This window comes from Brachyhypopomus gauderio, chromosome 7, assembly GCF_052324685.1.
Source record: "Brachyhypopomus gauderio isolate BG-103 chromosome 7, BGAUD_0.2, whole genome shotgun sequence".
Lineage (NCBI taxonomy): Eukaryota > Metazoa > Chordata > Actinopteri > Gymnotiformes > Hypopomidae > Brachyhypopomus > Brachyhypopomus gauderio.
The window spans coordinates 7,512,436-7,526,369 of NC_135217.1; the positions used below are offsets into that span (position 1 = coordinate 7,512,436).

At 42.9% G+C, this 13,934-nt stretch overlaps 2 protein-coding genes across 2 annotated transcripts; both read right to left on the reverse strand.

Annotated features, from left to right (window-relative positions):
* Positions 1–1,702: 1,702 nt before the first annotated feature.
* On the reverse strand, positions 1,703–6,950 carry LOC143518680 (UDP-glucuronosyltransferase 2A2-like). Its single transcript, XM_077011346.1, has 6 exons — positions 5,976–6,950; positions 3,594–3,742; positions 2,941–3,072; positions 2,684–2,771; positions 2,386–2,605; positions 1,703–1,985 (listed from the first exon to the last, which is right to left on the reverse strand). Exons 1-6 carry the CDS (start codon positions 6,694–6,696, stop codon positions 1,703–1,705), a joined length of 1,593 nt encoding a protein of 530 aa, XP_076867461.1. The 5' UTR covers positions 6,697–6,950.
* A 1,634-nt stretch (positions 6,951–8,584) lies between these two features.
* On the reverse strand, positions 8,585–13,785 carry fktn (fukutin). The gene is made up of 10 exons (XM_077011352.1): positions 13,181–13,785; positions 12,621–12,817; positions 12,448–12,504; positions 12,052–12,252; positions 11,430–11,710; positions 10,883–11,015; positions 10,634–10,763; positions 10,269–10,402; positions 10,012–10,136; positions 8,585–9,443 (listed from the first exon to the last, which is right to left on the reverse strand). Exons 2-10 carry the CDS (start codon positions 12,720–12,722, stop codon positions 9,230–9,232), a joined length of 1,377 nt encoding a protein of 458 aa, XP_076867467.1. The 5' UTR covers positions 12,723–12,817; positions 13,181–13,785; the 3' UTR covers positions 8,585–9,229.
* Between the last annotated feature and the right edge of the window lie 149 nt (positions 13,786–13,934).

Sequence of the window (13,934 nt, forward strand, 5' to 3'; positions counted from 1 at the left end):
AGCTAATGAGTTAGCTAGCTTAGTTCTCTAGATAAATACACTTACCTTCGTAATTGTCAATGTAACTCGAGACGTACATCTTGAAGCCCCTCTCTCGCTTACTTCTGGGTGCTGCTGTCGAAGCCTCAATGATTCTCTGAACATCGTTTATAGTTATTTTCGGCAAATCCTGAAGGCATCGCGTATAGAAAGCCATACTGCCTGCTGACCGGCGTAGAGAAGCGGAAATGCCTCCGCTTACCAACCGTAGACCGGAAACCGGCAGCGTCGTCTTACGCAACTAGCCAATTGCACATCCACAGACCAGTGCAGGATAAAATCCTTTAAAATACCAAATCTTTGTAAAATAAATAAATAAACAGTTACACTATATAAAGTGCATTTACATCTATCAAATAAAATTAAATTCTCTCAACCTGAGACAACTGGTTTGTTTACAACAGAAGTAAACTTAACAATAAAACCTCTATTCTTAATTAAATAAATCAAATACCCAGTCTGGTAGACATTCAGGAACTTAAAGTATTTTCTTAAATAATGTTTATATCGCCTTGAAAATGCAAATTTTTCTTCGGCTTGCTTCTGACTCGCCATTTCTGTCTCTTCTCCGTTTGTGTCGTGTGCTTCGGCGCGCGTGTAAAAAACAACTCGGCGTCTCGGCGGCCAACACAAGCAGAATGATGATAGCTAACATGGTTAGCATACCAATGACTAATCCTATTAACATGCTTATTAGTAAGCTGCCGACTGGCACGGGTTGCAAGCTGATAGTTGGCATGCGTGCAGAGGCGGTCTTTGCATAGAGGCGTGGCTAGGCAAATGCCTTGGGCCCCTCCCACTGCAGCCCACTGTAGGGGCCCCCTGACTAGCTGACTTATTTCTCACATATTAATGTTGATGGGCCCCCTAGCGAATTTCGCCTTGAGCCCCCAAATTGCTAAGTCCGCCACTGCATGCGTGTGGCCATAGGCTACTTATGGCAAATTCTCTTAGCATGCTTGTTAGCATGTTGCCGACTAGCACATGTTGCTGTTTAGCAGCGAGCAGACATGTGAACAAGTCACTAAGTTGTAAGTAACAAGTAAGTCTCATGTCTTCACAATCTAGTCTCGAGTCAAGTCCTAAGTCAATACAATCAAGTCTCGAGTCAAGTCCCAAGTCTTAAACTTCAAGTCCTAGTCAAGTCACCAGATGTAATTTCAATATTTAACACAATTGATGTAGTTGATTAGTAGTATATTAAGTTAGTCAGACTAACTAACGTTAGGCGTTTGAGTGTTTCGGTTCGCTTGAGTGAGATGTCGTCGCAATTGTCGTCACCTAACCGCACACACACCCGTTAGCCTCAGTGACTTTCGTTCGTCCGTCCGTCCCAGCTAGCTAGCTAACCATTATAGCATTATGTTAAATATACATAGCAGAGACTTGCTTTTGTTTGTGCAGCCTCAAATGTCGAACAAAGTTTTAAGTGGTTGCATCTCCATCTCTTATCCTGACTCCACATGTCTTGCATGTCGCAGTTCTGCCTCTGATGCAGTTTGTTGTCTTGGAGAGGGACACAGTATGTGGTGAGACTGCTCGATTTCTGCTAATCGAGTTGATTTCGAGTCCTTTTAACTAACCCCTAAATAAGTAAAATAACTGTACAGAACACGCAGAGCTAGAAGAGAAGTGTCCGAACAGCAAGAAAGCAGGATTTGGATTACTCTTTCTTTTTCTTTATTGTGGTTCTTTTGAAACATCTACAGAAGAGCCAACTACATGTTTTCACAAAGATGAACATGACCACTGCAGTTATGGAGAGTAAAAAGGCTGCCACGTCCAAGCAGTGGTACTGGTACCAGGTGAGGTTATGGGCTTCTACCCTCAGGTGCTTGGCCCCCTTGTTCCGCATCACAAACTCGATCCAGAAGACAGCCTGGTCGAGAGGCTTCATGGGTTGATCATGGTGGATCCGGGAGAGCCTCATTATGCTCTCTTTGTACCTGAGTGGAGAATTTAAATAGATTCTGGAATATAAAATTTGTGCATAAACTATGTTTTCCAATGGCCATGTATGGAATTTCAGAATGATGGGGACAACAAGCATTATAGCTCTGGGAATAAAGTCATGATGTGAACTTTGGGTTTTCTGTCTTGAAAAATGCATAAATATCAAAATTAAAACATTTACTTGGGAGAGTGGAAATGTAATAGATATGACAGCATGATGACAAAAATAAGAAATAAAAGATGGCAACAGAGATAAACATGATCTGTATGAAACAAGGTTACAGGATTTGAGCCAAGTGTGTACCTACTTGTATACAAAGATGTGTAATTCTATTCTTAAAAATAGATCTTAAAACCCCTTTTTTAAATATATAAATCAAAGGTTCAACTCACAGTGGATTGTTAATAACTTCACTGATAGCATCCCTCAGGTCCTTGGACTCCATTTTGTGGAAGTCAAGCATTACAGCTGCTCCTTTGGTTTTCATGTGGTTCATGTTATCCGGCTGGTCAGCAAACAGTGGTATACCCACCATTGGGACACCATGGTAAATAGCTTCATACAGTCCATTAGTCCCACCATGGGTGATGAAGGCCTTGGTTTTAGGATGCCCTATCGGACTGAAATCATTAATATATGTTTGACCAATATACTACAACAAATTTCTGCTCATGACAAACTCTTATTTACCTAGCAAGTCATTCTGGGGAATCCAGTCATACAATCTTGTATTTGGAGCGAGTGTGTCAGGCTTCTTTCCTGTGTAGCCCCAAAACACCTGTAATTAGAACCTGAATTTAGATCTGAAGTTAAATCTCACAATGTATGCTACATTAACACAAAATCAAGGAATGTGTCAAAATACTCAGTACTGACTAAATCAGCCATCTCAAAACCGAACAATCTTTAAACCTTTCAAACGGGGAAACAAATATAAGAGTAGGAACCTTCTGAGGGATCTGTCCGAGTGCTGACGCAATGGTGTTGACTCTCTCGGTGGTGAGGTTCTTTATTAAGGAGCCCAGTGAAAACACCACAATGCCATCATTCCCTGAGCTCTGCACAAACTCCTCCATCTCCTGCAGAACCAAAAGGCTCAGGTGATGTTCACAACTTCCATTGAAATTATAACAAGTGGTGGTTTATAATATTGATGTTAAATACTCATATTGACAGGAAGGCTTGTTGTTTTTGTATTGCATTTGGCAATATGTCTCCTGTATGTTCATAGGTTTGGCTTGATTTATTCCAAGCCATTTCTGTGTGGTTATGGAATGTATTTTGTGTATTTTTGTAGTTAATAATCTGTCATGCTGGATGTCTGACAAAAGTTTACTTTCCATAAACTTTATGTTAAATCAAAAAGAATAAAATTGTGAAAGATTTGTAGTACATGTGAATGTATAATGTTTAATCCAGGGCTGATATCAAAGATGATGACGAGGAAGATTTACTGTGGTGTATTTGTGTGTTGAATGTGTGTATGGGCAAGGTTAGTAGTAAAGGTCAGGTAGTAAACTTCAGGGATTGTTTGACTGCTTGTTAGTTCTTAATGTTCAACTCAGGGCTGAAATCCACCAACAAATGACAATGATCTTACTTTAGGCAGGGGCTTTGCAGGCTTGCAGTGTAATCCGCCCACAAACTTGAAGTTTGGCAATAATGGTCGTGGATACTCAAAGTCCCAGTAGGTTCTGATCAGCCAGATGTCAGCCTTTCCCAAAGTGTCACACAGAGTTGTGGGTTTGCCTGTGAAGTAATGCAGCAAAGGTTGACGGATAAAGGTTGACGGATTTCTGTCAAAAAAAGTTTTGAAACCATTAAACAGCTTAATCCGTTATGTAGCTCTTAATAACTGTAATCACATGCAGTCTGAATATAGTACTAGGTATTAAAATCCTGTGCTTGGTCATGGTACTCTGTGCAAACCCTGTGTGTGAATATTTGTATGTCCTAGCCTCTGTTATTGTTTAAGCCTCCATCTGTTTGTTTTCCAAGACTCGTGTTTGTCCTAGCTTCAGTTCAAACCTTTTCATGTTTTTGGGTCTTTGGATTTAGCCATAATAAATCTCACTTCTGTCTGTGAAGGTGTCCAGCTCTCTATCGCTCCATGTTACAGAGAAGATCATGGAATCATGGGGAACATATGATGGTGCTGGCATCTGACCACACAGTCTCTAAATACTGTTTGTAAAATGTAACAACATGCAACATTGAGAAAACTGAATGTACAGCAGGAGGTCACTGCAATATTGGGTCCTTATTGGGTCAAAGATTTTTTGGTAAAACCACAATTTTAATTTTATATTATATTCATAAATGCAGTTTATTTGAAGAGCCTCCCTGTTGTCTAATGGGTTTGTATTAATATTTCTTACATTTGTGCCATTATGAGATCTAGTGATCATAAAATAGAATTGTAAGACCTATTATGTTTTAGCAATCAAAAAGTTTTGGGTTCCTGTTTGTCCAGTTTGGGGTGTTCTGTATTTTTTCTTCTGTCCAAATACTAAATACTACAGCTTTTTCTCAATTACAGAGCAGCTAGCAATTTTGTGTGTTTTTAAAACTTGACAGTAGGCACTTGTTCACATCATTGTACAGAGGGCCAGAGTGGGCCACTTTTTCAGCCTGGGAATTTCATGCCCAAATCCGGCCCAAAATTATTTTTCTCTCCCAATCAGCCCAAACTAGAGATTGACATGAGCCGGCCCATCGGGAATCCTCCCGAATCTCCCGATTAGCCACTCCAGCTCTGATTGTACATGTGACAAGTTGCTGTGTGAAAATTTCTAGCTACTCATCTTTTTATTTTCCCAGTGTCAAATTAAGTCTGTCAGATTTGTCCAAATCAGGGCACTGTTAGGATTCAGTTCTCAGCCTTACTATTAGAAATATGTTTGTCTGCTTATATAATCAAAACACAAAACAACCATCTTGACCATGCCAAACATTTGTCTTTATAATCAAATAGCATTTGTTATCGAATCAATCTAGGGGCGGTGCTCTGTCCTCTTGCGTGCCTGTAAGAGCCCTTGTGAGGTATGACTCAGACCAATATAGGTTATACAAGATGGCAACCATAACGGTTATATCGGGTCAAAGGGCAGAATCCACAGTGCTGGGCAGCATGATGAACACACTGTATTTTTTATGTTCCAGATCTTCTCTTTTACAAGTCTTAAGGATATATAAGGATTTTTTATTATTATTTAATGATCTTGTTTGGCAAACTCTTATGAAATCCTTGTGACCGAGTGTTGCAGTTTTTCTGCTTGTGATTTAGAGGTTAAACACAACCACCAGTTATGTTAGTATTGTCTCCAGACAAGCATGTTTTTACAGGGGCCCTGACCCCTGCTGGCCTCCCCCCAGAACTGGCACTTGTATACCTTTGAACCATCTTCACAAACCCAACACTGCATTACAATAGAAGGGTAACTTCACCTGTTCAGCAATTAAAAGCCAGCTCAGCATCTTGAACCCAATGAGGTCATGGAGCTGTCCCCACCTCTGAAGAGCCGAGTAAATGTGTATACCGGCCTTGACTCTAGCCCCGTTACACTCCTTTCGAGTTTGCCAGTGTCTTTAGTTCTAAGTTTCTTTGCTTTAAACACAGGTGAAACTTTTTGCTTACTGTTTAATGCATACTACATATTTGGACATACTACCCTCTATCATTTTATTACATTTTAATAAACATCTTTCGTAATGCAGCTGTAAGAGGAAACGCTTTGTTAAATCGAAGCATTAGGATTACTGAAGAATTAAGAATATTAAGTATTTTAGGTCACTAAATAGTTTTTCTGCCTTGATACTCTGGGTGCTCTGTGCTACTCCAGTCAGTTCAGGGAAAAGTCAATTATAAATACCTAATTTTCTTACGTGTAAGAACACTGTAGACCATCAAACTCGAGAATAATGCCTTAAAGGGTCATCGCCCAGTCTTGTTCTATAGTGTTGTTTTTAATGATTTTCTTACCCAGAACTTCACTGTAGTATTTATTCATACTCTCCATGAAAAAAAACTGGAAGGCCACGTTATAGAAAACGTATAAACCCACATTGTAAACGCGCTCCATGAAGCTCATACGGTCTGTGAGTTGCACTGGTGATATAGGCACATAGGACGGTGGGGCTGGCATCTGACCACACAGCCTCTCCATCGAGTAACCGAGGGACAGCCTCAGAGAAATAACAAACGGAACCTGAAGGACTTCTGCAAGCAAGTCGCTACACATAGCCATGGGGTCGAAGAAAAGCACGTCAAACTCCAGTGATCTTAACCTCGCCAACAACTCCTCGTTACGGAGCACGGAATCGCACGCGACTATCTGGAAGGCTTGGATCCTGGAGGACAGATCCATGATCTTGAGGGCCATTCCCAGAGCAGATGTCGTGCGGGACTGGTTTATCCAAAGATCTACCATTTCTTCAGAAAGCGCGTGCACGTCTCGAGATCCCAGCGTCGAATCCACAACGAGGAACTCGAAGCGTTCGGTCCGGTTGTATTTGATGGAGGGCGACGCCGCGTTTACCAACACGGTGACGCTGTGGTTCCGTTCAACGAGCTCTTCTAAAATAAAACGCATGTTGTGCCAGTGGCTGTACTCGCCAGGTAAAACCAGAACTTTACCACCTTGTGTAAAGTGAAAGAAAAGCAAGGCGAGAAAAAGAGCGAATGAGTTAACCAGGGAAGACATTGTTACTGTCCACAGTCAGAAACACTGGTGTTAAATACCAGAACCTTACGCTTGTGTGTCCGGGTTTTCTTCCGGAAAGTAACGCCCAGTGTGAGTTATCGATATTACTGTAGATTAAACCAAGAATCTGTGGAGCTGTCGCGACGTCTTGCTTGTTGTGGAGGCGTTTAGTTTCCGGCCTCTCTCACCTGCAACCAGGGGAGCAGGATAATCAGACTTTTTGCCCACGTTGAATTTGCTGTGCCTAAACTTTCACAACTCTGTATACTCTGTAAATAAACTAAGAGGGCTAACTCTCACTATACCAGTTTGACATTTTAAAACGTTAATTGAACAAAATATGCAAAGACGTCATATTGTAAGGTTCAATATACACGTCAAGTGTGAGCATGCCAACTCATATTTCTAGATTTTAGAAAAAACAGTGAAAAAATCAAATAACATATGCCACCTATGTCTTTGAGAAATTATGTAATCCTCACATAGCCTACATATGCTGAACAAATTATCTTCGTGAGTAAAAATGTTCATTTTGTTCTCTAGCTCTATTTAGATGTAATGCCACATCAAAATAAAATCATTACAATTAGGTCTAACTAATTAGGTCTAATAATGGATCTTTTTCACATGAACAGATTTGATCAAATGTCAATATTTTGCATATGACGCTAAACAATAAAAGAAAAAAAATATTCCAACATCAATGCATGGCGCTGCGGTTTCTGTTTGAGCAACGCTTGTTATCGACATAGGAGTGAATCAAGCGATGTCGGTGTAGTATTTTTATTTGCACAGCAGATGGCATCGTAGAGCTGGATTTCAAATATTTAGAAGTATTGAACACGTTTGTCTTCACACAACTTGCTGCTGCTTCAAAAGCCTTGTTCTGCTGCTGGTATAGTGTTTATGACAAAGATTCTACAGTCTAGCATGCATGTTGCCAAAGGTGGAGTCTTTGAATCACTGTCGGTAACTTCTGAGCTATCTGAGAAGGGCATCTGCATCAAAGATAAAACTTCATCACCTTTGAACGAGGTGTTAAGCAGTGGGCGGTGTTCAGTGGCAGCAGTACTGACTGGAGTGTAAAGTGCTGAGGCTGTGTGCTTAGCTCCGCCTCCCCCAGGTGTGCAGATATGCACACACATTTAATTCTAGCTATATTTATATAGTGCCAGTCAAAGTTCTGAATATTCTTAACGACGTGTGGGATGTTTTCATACCCTTTCCCTTTCGTGTGTAAGATTTAATAGCATCTGGCTATGAGGCTTCAGTTTGTAACCATCTTACATTGGCCACCAGGAGCTAAGCTTCTTCCAAAATGGTATTGACATCTACAACTGCACAGAGCAGCCATAATATTCCACAATATGACAAGTGATGACGAGATTATTTAGTCTGTGGAACTACAGGCTCCATCATGCAGCCAATGTTACTGTTCCTTGTATATGTAACATTGTAAATGCTATATTTCATTTCTACTAATATGTTCCTCTAATCTTACACACTGCACTTTTGAGGACTTAAAATATCATCCCTATGTTTGTGACCAAGATATTTTATTAAGAGGAAGGATCAGCCAGTGTGAAAGAGAACAAGCCACACTGAACAATCGAAGACTATAATCTTATATGGAAGAAAGCAGTCGGGTCTTTTTACCCAGACACTAACAGGTCTGATGTTCACACTTACATTATTACATAATGCTGTTGTTATATGCATTAGGTTTTAACACAGGAATTCAACTCTGAGCCTCTAATCCACAAACCAGTTCAGGTTCTACAGTCCCCGAGGTCCAAAGGGCCAGGTGATTATATTAAACGTTCACGTCTCCACCAGCGATTTCAAAGTCCAGGACTGGAGTTGAGCACTAAAACCAGTACATCAGTAGTGAAGTCAGTTCCATTTATACATATTGCACTTACAATGCATGTATAAACATTAGGTGGGAAGCCACTAGACCTGTGTATACGTTCAGCTAGTCGGGCTTTGTGTAAAGTTCCATTTAGTTTTGTGTCACCTGGACAATATCTCTCCATCAGTGCTGCAGACATGATTAGGATGTACACACAATTTATGACAGATTAACCTAGACACTAGCATTATTGGCAAATTCGGTCTGAAGAAAATCACTGAAAGTGACCCAGGATGCAGGTATGAACAAACTCCAACAAACACGATCAGCCCACCAGAGAGGAACACATGGGGAAACGTGGTTAAAAATATCAGTTGTAAAAGAGTGAGGTTCGAAGAAGGTGCATCATTAAAACGTCAACGGTGGGACCCTGCAGGACAGCTTTCCCTAAGGGGTCATGAGTAAGGAGGTCATATGTGCATATCTGACTCCAGTTGCTTTATCGTCTATAGGAAAAGCTACAGTAGCAGTTTCAGTCATGGTCAGTGGTCAAGTCTTGCTTTAGAGCAATCAGCTGTACATATATGCTGTTCATTTGTGAGTTTAAAACAGAGCCTCACTTTTAACACCTTGAGCTTAATGTGACTTAAAAAAAAGAAAGCTGTTGTTCCCCGTGAGGTTTCAGTAGACTTGAATAACGTCATCCCACTCTCTGATGGGCCACACTCCATTCTCCTGCACGTTTGGTGGAGAGCTCTTCCAGTCCCAGGTCTTCACCGGAACGTTCCACTCCGGCCCATAGTTGGCCATCACGTAATCCAGCGTCTCACAGGGCACCCGCACCTTCAGCTCCAACAGATCGGTCCAGCACAGGCTGAACCGAGGGAACACATACCTGTGAGCAGAGACGTTCACATACCGTTCACGGTACCGGGCAGACACTCTTATCCAGAGACTTACACATTTATCAGTAATGCAGTATCAGTGTTATGAACACCACACTCTGCTCTACCAAATAAGCTACCAGAACTTGGTATGACGACCCATTTCCTCAGAAGAGGAGAATAGGGTTGCCAGATATATTCCTAATGTGTTGGATTGTGTCGGCCACTGTAAATCTTGCACGACTGCTCACAGAGACCGCAGTTGGCACAATAGACTTTTTGCAGGAACACTACCCAAACGTGTCTGCAGTTTGTTCAGATCTCTTTTGATAATAAACAGGAGTTAAAATTAATCTATAAGCGTTCTGGCATAAATTCTTGGTCAATTTCTCCCGAGATGTGGTGGTGACCCTGCTCTCAGACCTCTAAATGTACCGTATAGGTATAGGGGTGTGTCTCTCAGGTTATTTATAAAAAGCTGTAAATTGCAATGTCTACTGAATGAATGTTTTTATATACTTTAATATACTTTTATGGAGAAACACTATACAGGAGATCACTAGGTAATAAAATACTTGCTTAAATTTCTTGCCACTCTTGGCCTGTGTGCCTCCGTTCCAAACAATGTCACCATCCTCATAGAAAAAGAAGATGTCCAGTTTGACGTCCAGCCCCTGGAAGGAGAGTTCCAGGCTATCCTCGATCTACACCAGACAACATCAAAGATCATTTGTCCAGAAATCCTACAGGACATTGAAAATTCTACACAGGTACAGTGAGTACTAATAATTTTTATTTCAAGGTATTTGACAGGACTGTTGGGTGAAGAAGAATACCTTTCCAAACTTGTGTTTAAGAGGGAGTCCAGCTCTCTGGAAGGCCTGTGTGATGTCATGTCTGTAATCTTTAATCCAGATGCCCAGGTCCACGTCCTTACTGTAGGGGATGATGTTGCACTGCCGGAACCAGCCTGCAGGTGGAGCACCTCAGAGTAATGAAACTAATGGGAGGTCTACGGCGCTCTCCTGAGTCTCTTATACGCCGTGCTGCTTACGCAAATGGAAAAGCACATACAACTGCAATTCCGGAATCCGCGCATGGCAATTCTATCCAATGTCAGATAACTGTGACATGACCACTTTTATGGGTGTTAAATATTTAAATATATCTTAAGCACGAAGCTTTCTGAGAGACCGCTCACCGAGACAAGTGCCACTACTCAGCCAGAAGGGGACCCGGAGCTCGGTGAGAACTCGAGCAGCGAGATGAAGAAGACTCTTGGCCTTCATCCTGAAGTCCATTGCCTCGGGAGATGTGTCATCTGGATAGAGCTTGGGCAGAGAGATGGCAGCTTAGTTAGGGGAAATCCATACGTCACACAGATCAGACGCAGCCCTTAGACCTTCAGAATCACATATGGAGAGAGGGAGGGTCTTATGTAGATATACACCTGGTAGAAGGCAGCTGCCTCCCGATATCTGCACTCCAGAAAGCGACTGCTGGAACGTTCAGTCAGGAAGTGGGAAAAGTTTTTGGGAAGCCGCACGTCGAGGCCGTCTAGAGTTGTCAGGATGAGCTCTGGCCTGACACAGGAAATAGATACACTCCACATTATGCATTCTAGACAGAGGCTTCAACTGCATGGTCACACTGCAGAGAGAAAATTTCTATACGCTTTCACTTACTACTCTACAGTGTACTATATTTTTTATACTAAAGGCATAATTGAACAAAATGCCAGAAGTATTAGTAATTGGGAAATTAAATGGATTACTCAATCGATTTTGTTCAGTGTTATGCTTGTAAACTGAGAAAATCACCCTCCCCCACCATTTCATGGTTTAATAGGAGAAAAGTCTAAATGTGGATTTCTCTATTAGTCAACAGCTCTCCATTTACAAACATTCTTCTGAAATACAAGACCACTGGGCTCCAGGACACCGGCCACGACCGGCTCGTCCACCCCCCACGCGAGGTGTGTGTGGAGCGCACGCTACCTGTCGAAGGCCCCCGCATGGCGGCCGAAGTCCAACTTCCTGAAGGGGGCGAAGGTGTGGTCGGCGCCGGGCGTGAGCCGCAGGGCCCCGTGCCACAGATAGTTCCCGCTGCGCTCGTACAGGACGACCACGTGCACCAGCAAGTGGCCGTCGGAGCGGATCAGGAGGTGCAGTGGGATCTCGCTCCCAGTCAGATCATCCATGCCCACCAGTCTGGGGTCCTTCCCCCTGAGTTCCAGAAGCTCGAGGCCACGTTCCGCTGCAGCTTCCAGCAGGGCAGCCTGGTGGGGGGGGACGACGGACTGATATTTTAACTCTGTTCACATCAAGACCTGCTGTGGTTTTTGTATCTAGCTCTGGCAAAGAATCTGGCAGCTTTACAGCACACGCAAACTGTGTGCGTCTGCAAATGCCTGTGCGTCTGCACCTGTGAAGGCTATATCCGTGTGTGTAAAGGTATCCTTGCATATCAGCCCTCTCCTTGTAAATGAATCCTGAGTGCCTATTGGAGTACCGTGGTACTGTGGTGTGGCAATGGAACAACATGGGTGCATCCATCTCCGCCATCCAGACTCACACCGCAACCTCTACGGGATACCGGGGACCGAGTGGAAATGCTTACATCGTATTTCCAGAGGTTTCCGAGGAGGCCAAAGGTGATGAAGTCCCTGTGTGTGCAGAGGAAGGTGCAGTGGGGCTCTTTCAGTTGGCTGTCCCGCAGCAGCTCGGCCTCCTGGGACAGCAGGCTCAGGGAGACGGTGTCCACCAGGAACACGGGCAGGCTGAACTTGCGCACTAGCCCCAGAAACTTCTTCACCAAATGCTGCATGCAGTTCAGTGTGAGGGACAAAAGAGAAGGGTACAAATGAGAGAGCAAAAATAACAAAGAGCTAAATAACAAGTTCAAAAGACGCGTCACCACCATTAGTGCAAATGAGCGTGAATAAACAGAATATAACTTAACTACACCCCAAGAGGAACTGATGGTGCTGCTAGACTGCTAGTTTATTCTACTTACCCACTGGGCCTCCTTTCCTGCAAGGTAGCCTTTACCACTGAAGACATTAGGTCCATGCTGTGGACGAGAAACAAGACCACTAAACCAAGCAATGCTGGCCACATGCCGGTGTTTAATGACGGTTTTTTTGTTGCAGTGGTTAACTGTCACCTTCCTAGTAGTTTTATGCTCACCTTTGACACGTACTGTCTGTAGTAGTACAGCTGGAACAGGAGGAAGACGGAGCTGGTTGTGATCAGCAGGGCCAGTACCGCCGTCCTGTTGAGTCTAGGCATCGGTCCGCCTGTGTGTGTGAGCAGCCAGCGCGTAGGGCCACCGGGCGGACTGCTTCACCATCCTGGGGGACACCGGCTGGCGGCGGCATCCACTTCTACAGCCACACACACGTACACACGGATACAGTCGCCTCGTAAACAACCTTTACTCGCCGTCTATAAGCCAGTCGTGGTGCAGCTAGCTGGCTAACGCCTTTCTTATGAGATTTAGCTCGCTGGCTAACACTTTTAGTCGTTTTTTTAACGTAGCGGCACCTGGTTCCCGTTAAAAATACAACGCGTTAGTTCAAATGTAGATTAAAAAGCCCCGTTTAACGTCGGTAATGTACAGCCGTTTGCACAGCAGACCCGGTTAGCCAGCAGCATGAAGACATACTGCAAACGGACGGCCGCTAGCTGTAGTTCGCTATTAAAATCCATTAAATAACTCGCAGACATTATAAAGTTGAAAAACTCACTCAATGCAAGAGGACGAAATATTAGTCCGTGCTGCGTAGCTGTCTGGCTGATGAAGACACTGGTTCCGAGTGGTTCCCAGTGGTCCCAGTACACTACCGGATGGGACGGGAGGTTGGACGTGATCAACGTGAAGCGATAACCGGACCTGTTATATTCCCGTTATTGACTTTTAGACACATGGACGTTCATTAAATCTCCCGTAACACGAGAAACGCGACGGGTAAATAAACAAGCAGATTGCTTTCAGTGGAATTTATTCTATTTACATCGCTGGAATAATATCAATCTATTACTTTGTCACATATAACGACCTAACACGGACCAGAAAGTAATTTAACCCAACAAACATATGAAAACAGATCGTTATTTCTATGATCTAAATGACAATGCAAATCTGTCCCATCATATACGTGTTATTTATTTAGCAAAAACATATTGGTTGATCCCTTTATTGCTGTTTCAAGGTTGGAACACCAGGTGGCGGTAGAGAAGCGTTTTAAATCCTGGAAGTTTATCTTACAGTTTATATTCAAGTCCTTCCTTTAAAACTCTGTGATGGGGCGTAGCGCTTAAAAGCAGGATTCACTTCCTTCGTACTTAACTTAGATTAACTTAGATTATTATCTTAGTCTAATGTGTTTACAGATAATTAAACTATGTAGCAGGCTAGTGTAGCCTGTCTTTGGAATGAGCTCCACGCTAAATAACGAGCTGAAACGAACTAGTTTACAGTTCAGCACAACTGCATGAAAA

Excerpts from the sequence above, each read along its gene's own strand:
- LOC143518680 (XM_077011346.1), bottom strand. The coding sequence starts at position 6,696 with ATGTCTTCCCTGGTTAACTCATTCGCTCTTTTTCTCGCCTTGCTTTTC. Across the intron at positions 2,772-2,940 it reads TCGGACAGATCCCTCAGAAG|GTGTTTTGGGGCTACACAGG; the intron begins GTTCCTACTCTT and ends TTCTAATTACAG. Across the intron at positions 1,986-2,385 it reads GAAGTTATTAACAATCCACT|GTACAAAGAGAGCATAATGA; the intron begins GTGAGTTGAACC and ends TTCTCCACTCAG.
- fktn (XM_077011352.1), bottom strand. The coding sequence starts at position 12,722 with ATGCCTAGACTCAACAGGACGGCGGTACTGGCCCTGCTGATCACAACC. Across the intron at positions 12,253-12,447 it reads CAGGAAAGGAGGCCCAGTGG|CATTTGGTGAAGAAGTTTCT; the intron begins GTAAGTAGAATA and ends AACTGCATGCAG. Across the intron at positions 9,444-10,011 it reads AAGAGTGGCAAGAAATTTAA|GTATGTGTTCCCTCGGTTCA; the intron begins GCAAGTATTTTA and ends CTCTGCTCACAG.